This window comes from Branchiostoma belcheri, unplaced genomic scaffold (assembly GCF_001625305.1).
Source record: "Branchiostoma belcheri isolate BF01 breed outbred unplaced genomic scaffold, Haploidv18h27 scaffold11, whole genome shotgun sequence".
NCBI classification, from domain to species: Eukaryota; Metazoa; Chordata; class Leptocardii; order Amphioxiformes; family Branchiostomatidae; genus Branchiostoma; species Branchiostoma belcheri.
The window spans coordinates 1121824-1129928 of record NW_017802491.1 but is presented as its reverse complement, the minus strand read 5'-3'; the positions used below and the strand labels follow the sequence as shown (position 1 = coordinate 1129928).

General features: G+C 40.6%; 1 protein-coding gene across 1 annotated transcript in view; it reads left to right on the top strand.

The window, feature by feature from the left end:
• The first annotated feature begins 1618 nt into the window (after positions 1-1618).
• The window catches only part of LOC109483969 (4-aminobutyrate aminotransferase, mitochondrial-like), a 23140-nt gene continuing 16653 nt past the window's right edge, over positions 1619-8105 (top strand). Inside the window, exons 1-7 of the mRNA XM_019787129.1 lie at positions 1619-1827; positions 3170-3273; positions 3638-3667; positions 3936-4053; positions 4470-4519; positions 4783-4860; positions 6459-6461. Of these exons, the coding sequence (XP_019642688.1) occupies positions 1638-1827; positions 3170-3273; positions 3638-3667; positions 3936-4053; positions 4470-4519; positions 4783-4860; positions 6459-6461 (573 nt within the window). The 5' untranslated portion in view covers positions 1619-1637. The remainder of the gene's footprint in view (positions 1828-3169; positions 3274-3637; positions 3668-3935; positions 4054-4469; positions 4520-4782; positions 4861-6458; positions 6462-8105) is intronic.

Here is an 8105-nt window from a genome sequence, read left to right as displayed (position 1 = left end):
GAAGAAATGATTAAAACCCGACTCTTTGGAAATTAAACATGCAACAATATATAATAGTGGTTCTTTTCTAATGTATCAAATGATTCAAGGAACTGCAGGTACAAAGGATCAGGTTGCTTATTATTAGTCTCGAGTCCTTGGCCTAAGTCTCTGCCTTCGTTTACCATCCCTCTCTGCGTTAATTTGCAACGTCTGCTTATTCTACACTTAAACACTAGGCAACCGTCGTTAACTTATCTAGAATACCTGTCATGATTATACTCCAACTAAACACAATCCCAGTGAAAATAACAAAATTGGAAACTCACTGTGGTGGAGACACTATTTCCTTACATAAATTGACATTGACCCCTTCGGCTTTGTATACGGATTGAGAAACTGTGCTGTGGAAAGGCAATAAAGCACCCAGGATTTTCTACCGCAGGTCCGTACACAAGGGTATTATGTAGAGATAGCGAAGAAAGCATATTGGGATCCAGTGAGTGAATTATCCAAGAACGTTATAAAATTCGTTGCTTCCTGTTTTCATACTTTCCGCTGAAGTTCATCTTTCAACATCCCATTCTTTTGTGTACGATGCATTTCTGTTTATACATTCGCATCGCTTGACTGACTTGCTAGGAGCACACCCAGTCATGGGATTATTATATCAAGCAACGAACACATGCATGTTTTTTTGGTGTCAAATTGTATCCTCGAAAAATGATGTGCACATCACTTGGTGTATTATTATCTATAAGTAGTAACTGAACATAGGAAATATAGGATATATTTGTCGCCTACATATGGTTTTGAAAATGAGCATGAAACCTTATGAGAAAAGTAAATGAAAAGAACCCGCGTATTCATAATTATAAAAACAAAATGTTCATTACAACGTCATATATATAACTTGCTAGACACACTTGATCGACATAAAACCAGAGATATAATAGTATCAAAGCTTGTATCTGTACGTGTGTGACCATAGTCTATGTGACGTGGCTATGTCCTGTTCTTGGTGCTGAACAGCCTTCACATGGGGCCTCCGGTACCTTTTCCAATAAACGCCGAACACGGGAAACCCTGTCCCTGATCATCGAACTACGGAGAGGAAAAAGTCACAATGGCACAAGGGAAAGGGCGCACAAACTGTTGATCTAACAAAGGTTGTCAGAACCCCTATCACGTTTCCGTACGAGTAGGTTGAGTTACTTTACATTATTGCTCGGTATTGATATAAATGGCAATTTAGTCAAGGACAATCTGTCACCACTGTGAGTTAGTTGTGAATAACGACCATGCCAGCACACCCTAACTTAAAGTTGACGTGTCTTCTTCTGTACTTCAACTTCGAGCCGATTGTCGACCTTCTTCCGGGTCACGTGAGGGCCCGCTGTTATGTTGTTTCAATGCAGGTCAACTGGTGAACTTTGGTTTGCGGCCTTTCTGTGGTCTCACCGGGCAAACGCTTGAAGGGGGCGTGCCAGGGAGTTTGTCTGAACGCCAGACACTGACTGCGTGAGACCATTTGAAACCTTGTAACGGTAACTACTTAAACTGTCGTTGTACTGTAAGCAAAATTAGGTATCTGAAGTTTTATTTCATGTTAGTCTGTCGTTCAAGCCGACTTGCCTCTTGTTTGTGGTTGTTGCGTAATGGTGTTTGACCCTTGGAGCGTAGTGACAGTGTTATTCTTTTGCCATGCTGCGATTCCAGCCTTCAAGAACAGAATAATCTCTAGATGCTGTTGCAGGATAGCTTTGATCAGAAGGATGTCTGGATGTATAGCTCACATGACTGTACTGAAGCAGCTCATACCTCGGTCGAACTCTGTCTGGAAACCAGGTAATGTTGGGCTTGTCAAAACCAATTCCATATCAATTGTTAGGAGGGCCCGGGGGATAAATACATTTAATGATGGGAGTGTCAAAACAGCTTGATACAAGGAATGATATTGGATAAAATATATATTAAAATATTCATCTAAGTCTCCCTCCGCCTCCCCCCTCTCTCTATATATATATAACGTTATATGCATGTATATTTATAGTTATATGAAGGAGCTTCTATTTGAAGCTCCATGATCATGACGTCAAATATTCATTTTATCAAGGAGCTTCAAATAGAAGATTCTTGATTTTAATATACACTGTATAGTCTTTCATTTAGTTATATATTTATTCATCAATTGTATAAAATTACTCTCCAAGCAGATGTTGGGAGGTAAAATTGTTAAGTTTTCCCAGCTGTCCGTTTTTGGCACCAACTGTTAAATGTAACATTACAGCCCCTGCTGACACCCCAAAATGGAAAGACCTAAATACACTTACATGGCTTTGTTATTTTCTGAATTGGACAATTTCTTCAAAAGTGTTGCAGGTTTTTCAGGACACCAATTTGCTGTCAAATGCTTTTAAAGACAGGAAACAATATACATATTACATTTGCGTCTTCTGACTCTCAACTGTGTTAGCATTGCCCTTTAGATCAAACACACCACATTTACATTGCACATACAAATTAACTCTGAGTGTCCCAGATTTTAGGGTCAGCAAATAATGTTAAACATGTAACGTTACAGCTTGCATGCAGTTTTAACTATATTTGGTGTTATGACAGTAATTATGGTTATGCCAGCTGGAAAATTTACAGAAAATCATGTTGAAAGTTACTGATATGCTTGCTATATTGATTTATAGCTCACTTGTCCAATGAATCTGATTTTGCTATTTGGAAATGTGAAAATTACTTCAAGATTTTCCAATATGTGGTACACCTGAACTTTGGAATAACGACATAAGTACATACATTGCCAATCAAATCAAGCCCCTATTTCTACACAGCCTGTCCTAGGCCTCCGTTTTTGGTGCCCAAAATGGCTACTGTTAACAGTTTCCTCAGAATTGTAAATCTGGCAAACAATTATAAAAGGTTTCTTCAACACAGCCAAAATTTATACCTAGCCTTTCAATGTTTTGTTTTGCATTTAATTCTTCACCTCAGATGAGGGTCACTGCTTTACCTTTACTTAACATTTTGGTTGTCAACAAGGTGGCAGTTAGACAGTCCACTGAAATGTGTTGTGTGAAGGAATCTAAAATTATGACCAGTAAGTGCAATTATCATAATTTGAGTGTTCTACAGAGTAAAGAAAATAGCATCTTTTTCCATTGACCCCCCCATGCAGCAGTTAGGTGTGTCTCCCAGTCTGCACATCGGAAGCTGCTCCCAGACGACTATGACTATGATGGACCACATCTCGTTACACAGGTTCCAGGGCCTCGCTCCAAGGTGACCCCCATTTGTGCAAGTCAGATATGAGTAAAAGTTAATTAAATGAAGAGATTTGGTCACTACCCTTATACATGTAATACCTCAATCAAATAGGTGACATAACATTGACATAACATACAATGCATTAGCCTAGGTTATGGATTGTAGGGTATGTGATTCGTTACTTTATTGTGTTATGTATGTATGTATTTCACAATGTGGGGCCCGACATCAGCTCAGCTGCCAGGGCTTCCACTGTATTGCACTGTATTGTTTGCAATTTATATAAATAAATAAATAAATAACATTGTGGGGTGAATGAAGCAATTGTGATTCAGTAAGTACACAGTGTGCTGCTAACATCATGCTCTGTTTGTGGCAGATGCTGCTGGAATCTTTGGACTCCATTCAGGTAAAATACTGATAAAATCCAACTTTTGAATTTCTAAGATTTCTGACATTACATTATTGTTTATGAACATCAAAGACACTGAAATTTCTAACTGTTTAAACGGTGACAACCCTAAGTTCCGACAACTCAACCTACAATCTATGATCCAACAACCCTTAGTATATGCATTGTGCATTAATTTTGTAAAGTTAACTCTCATAAAGTCGGAACATAGGGGTGTCAGAAAGCAGAATCCTGGGTAAAAATTTATCCAACGACTTGATTCCAGAACACGGAGGCAGTTCAGTTTTTCTGTGATTTTAAGAAGAGCAGAGGAAACTGGCTGGTGGATGCAGATGGGAACCGACTGCTGGATGTGTACAGCCAGATAGCCTCTCTACCTCTGGGTATTATATACTTCCTTTGTAACATTGTGGAGTCTAGTTCTGCATATAGAAACCTGGTAGCCTCAGGTTACCAGTCCTATTATAGCTCCCAAGACATCCTCTCTGCAAATAGCAGAGAGGATGCAGAGGATGTAGGACTCACTCACTCACTCACTCACTCACTCACTCACTCACTCACTCACTCACTCACTCACTCACTCACTCACTCACTCACTCACTCACTCACTCACTCACTCACTCACTCACTCACTCACTCACTCACTCACTCACTCACTCAGCTCCACATGAGTAGGATGTAGGATTTGGGAACTAGTATAATTGGGAACACTAAGTGTGTGTAATGCATAGAATTTCTGACACTGTTTTCATATGTTATCTTCCAGGATAATTGAAATAAAGACATTTTAACATTCCAGGATACAACCATCCTGCCATTGTTTCTGCTCTTGCTGATGAAAGCAACTTGGTGAGTCTGTCTACTTTTAATCATTCACATCAGAAATCTGTACGTGTCATGTTGAAATTTATATGCACGTTTCCTGCCATGCAATACCAGGATCTGTTGAGCTTTCATTTCTTTTCAAGGTTATCCAATGCTGACACCACAAACAACCATCGTGCAAAACACTTTGGCGACATAGAACATGTAGTACCTGGGTAGCATGCATGATAACCTATCACGGAAGAATTACTAATAATCGTGTGTGTATTTCATGTATATTTACCCAGAGCGCGTTCGCAAACCGTCCTGCACTGGGAGTGCTGCCCCCTGTTGACTTCCCTGACACTTTGCAGAAACTTTTGTCGGTAAGAATTAAAAAAAAAAATAAATAAAATGAATGCAAAAGCTCAAACAATGAGGGTCTATAACTTAACAGCAACTTAAGACAAGAACTCAAGAAGTTTTTGGGTAGTTGAGGGAATCCAGTACACACACCTACATGATCAACAGGATTCTTAATGCATGTGTCGACATTGGGATGGGACCATCTAAAAGCCACAATGGACTGGTGGTCCTTACGTGCATAGACGGTCACCTGTAAAGGCTATGTTATTTCAGTTCAGGTCAGTCTGTGAAGACAGTGTCATAATAATTAATAAAATATCTGTAGTTTACATGTAACGTTACCTAAGATGTATTTTATGAACATTTTTGTATGATGATCTTAATCCTAACCTCCAGGTGGCTCCTCCTGGGCTCAGCCAGGTGCAGACAATGGCATGTGGCACCTGTGCTAACGAGAATGCTTTCAAGGCTGTCTTCTTCTGGTACAGGGTAAGGATACATGTAATTGGCTCTCTCAGAATTCCCAACTGAGGCCTCCAAAAGTCAAGGGTCGATAAGTGATTACCATGGCCTAATGTTCCTTCTGTAGATTATTTATAACTGGCATCATTTCTCACACCCATTTTCACACTGAATTAACCCCCTTATATTACGTTACACCTGGAGTAGCTGTCATAGGCATAATGTTAGATGATGAATTACAAGTATTCAACAAGATTGCAATTTACATTCTATTCAATATAAACAAGTTGAGTCTTAAAAAAGACTCTGGCGACGGTTTTTTCTGTAATATGTTGGTTGGTGGCCCCGATTTTATTTGTGCATCTCCCGTCAACGTACCAGCCCACCCCCGGTAAATATCGTACAATCCCTGGTGTCGGTCAGTGACCTAAATTAAAACACAGCATGTCTCTCCTATACCTTATGGTGACCGTGCCTCTGGACCAAGAGGTTGGGAGTTCGAATCCCGACCAAACATACACAATGTCGCATACCTTGCTAACTATATTCAACATGCATTCAATGTAGCTTGATAAACATCGGATGTATTTTGAGTTTGAGTATTGCATGCGGCTTCTTTCCACCATCATCAACCTCGGCTGACGTGTGCGGGATGGTACTCGTGTTAGACCTGTAACACTTTTAAGAAACCATATTTCTTTGTTGCCATGTATTGCCTGGCGTAAATTAGCAGGTGCTCAGGTAAAGTGCGCCTCACCTCATGCGATAAAACCTGAGGCACGGTCAGAAACTGACTGGGATCTATATATCTTCCCGACAGCGGAATGGTAATAGAATCATAACAAGATATATTTAATGCTTCTAGCTTTTACCGAGATCCGTGGTATGATTCTTAAAAAAATTTGGAAGTCCATTCTTACCGACATACTCATACACCAAGTTCTGTTTCCAACAGCCCTCTAAAATGTTTTTTGTTCCGTGTTTACCAAATAATTGTCAGGGGCTATTTGTCAGTCTATTTGTCAAACCCTGTCAAGCTGGGCAGAAGGTACCTCCCTAAAGGTGGGGCTTACGGTACAATATTCTTAACTACACACATTTACAGCATATGGCAGTTCTAAAGATTCTACGCATATCTAGCTTTTGCACACTTAAGCGTGTCCATAATGGAAAATGGTTGCTAAAGATGGTCCGATACGCCACCCTTGGCTGTCTTATACCACCCTGGGATCTGCTTGGAGATTAGTCAGTTGGTGCCTATATAATACAGAGTTCTTCACTAGTTAGTACGAATGAAATTCCTTTGGCTTCTGGGGCGGATCCTAGGTGGCCGATCCGGACCGTGTGTGAAGGCGGGGATACAGATAACGAGGCAGACAATAAAAGATCATTGCTAAGGCCACGACTGAATGATTATTATTGCATGTGGTGGAGCTAGAAATCTCCATTACAATAATAGGAAAAACAGATTATTATTTTACAAACGCGTGCCTGTACATAGTGGAATTTACAGGATGCATGGAGGAAGTGTGAGGCTGTATACATGTCAGCATTCTTCCCCGGCGATATGATGATATACTTACTATAATAGTTACTTTACTTTGGTCAAATTCCCGCTCGAACCAAACAAAAAACACTTTCCACTTCACTCTATAATTCCTCCATCAGAGACTGTAATTTACGTCTGATGTGAGGTTGTCAATTAAGTTACTCCTAGGACTTCTTTGACCTATCCTGGGTTCCCAAAGAAAGTATAATTTCTTCTCTCTATGTGATCTGTTTGAATAAACCCACTCCTCACCGGCACCTGGATGGGTGGTGTATATTACACTGAGGTAATAGATACCCCCAGTTAAAGTTACTGTTATTCTAAGATAGGCCAATAGGATGGAATCTAGGAAACAGGATACTGCTTTGCTTCAGAGGCTGTGCTCTCTGGATAACTGTCCATGGTGGGGGATGGCAGATGGCCAATAATTAATCACGCCGGACACCTGGATGGGTGGTGTATATTACACTGAGGTAATAGATACCCCCAGTTAAAGTTACTGTTATTCTAAGATAGGCCAATAGGATGGAATCTAGGAAACAGGATACTGCTATAGGGGGCGGAGCTTCCATCCTTTTGCTTTCTTTCTCACAAAAGTCTAAACCAGTCAGGCTGTAGCTGTGTGGTGGAACAGACGTGTGCTTGGTAGGGAACTCTTGGCAAAAACTCTACAGGCATAACACTGACACATCGGGCTACCAGTTGAGCCGGCGGGGAAAAACTATTAGATCCCCCGTAGAGAGTCCGGCCCCAACCACGTTAAACTGGATACGACTACGAGGCTATGGCCACATCAGCCCAGTACACCGGGCTTTCTAGGATCTGGTCCTGTACGAAAGACAGCGCGGATGGACCATGCTTGGCGGCCGTACAGTCCTTCCAGCACCGCAGAGATATCCGGCAGCCCACGATGGTTTAATAAATACCATACCAGGCTCGTCCAGGCCTAAGGTAAGCTGAGAGGTATGTTTCACCGTATATTATTTTGTACTTCCTTATGTTATTTGATGTGTTACATACCTGTAACAAATGTTGCGATTGTAGCCGTGACGTCTGTACCCCTGCAATTCTGTCGCCAAATAATCTAGTATTTTTTTGTATTTATAAACCCTTCCTTGAGAAGTTGTTAATTGTGGTTTTAAATGGGGTCATCACTATATGTGAAGAAGAATTACATGTATGACCTACGATTTGGCAATGTATTACAGTTTACGATAATGTCGACAGTAATTTTCCCATCATAGTACCATCGTG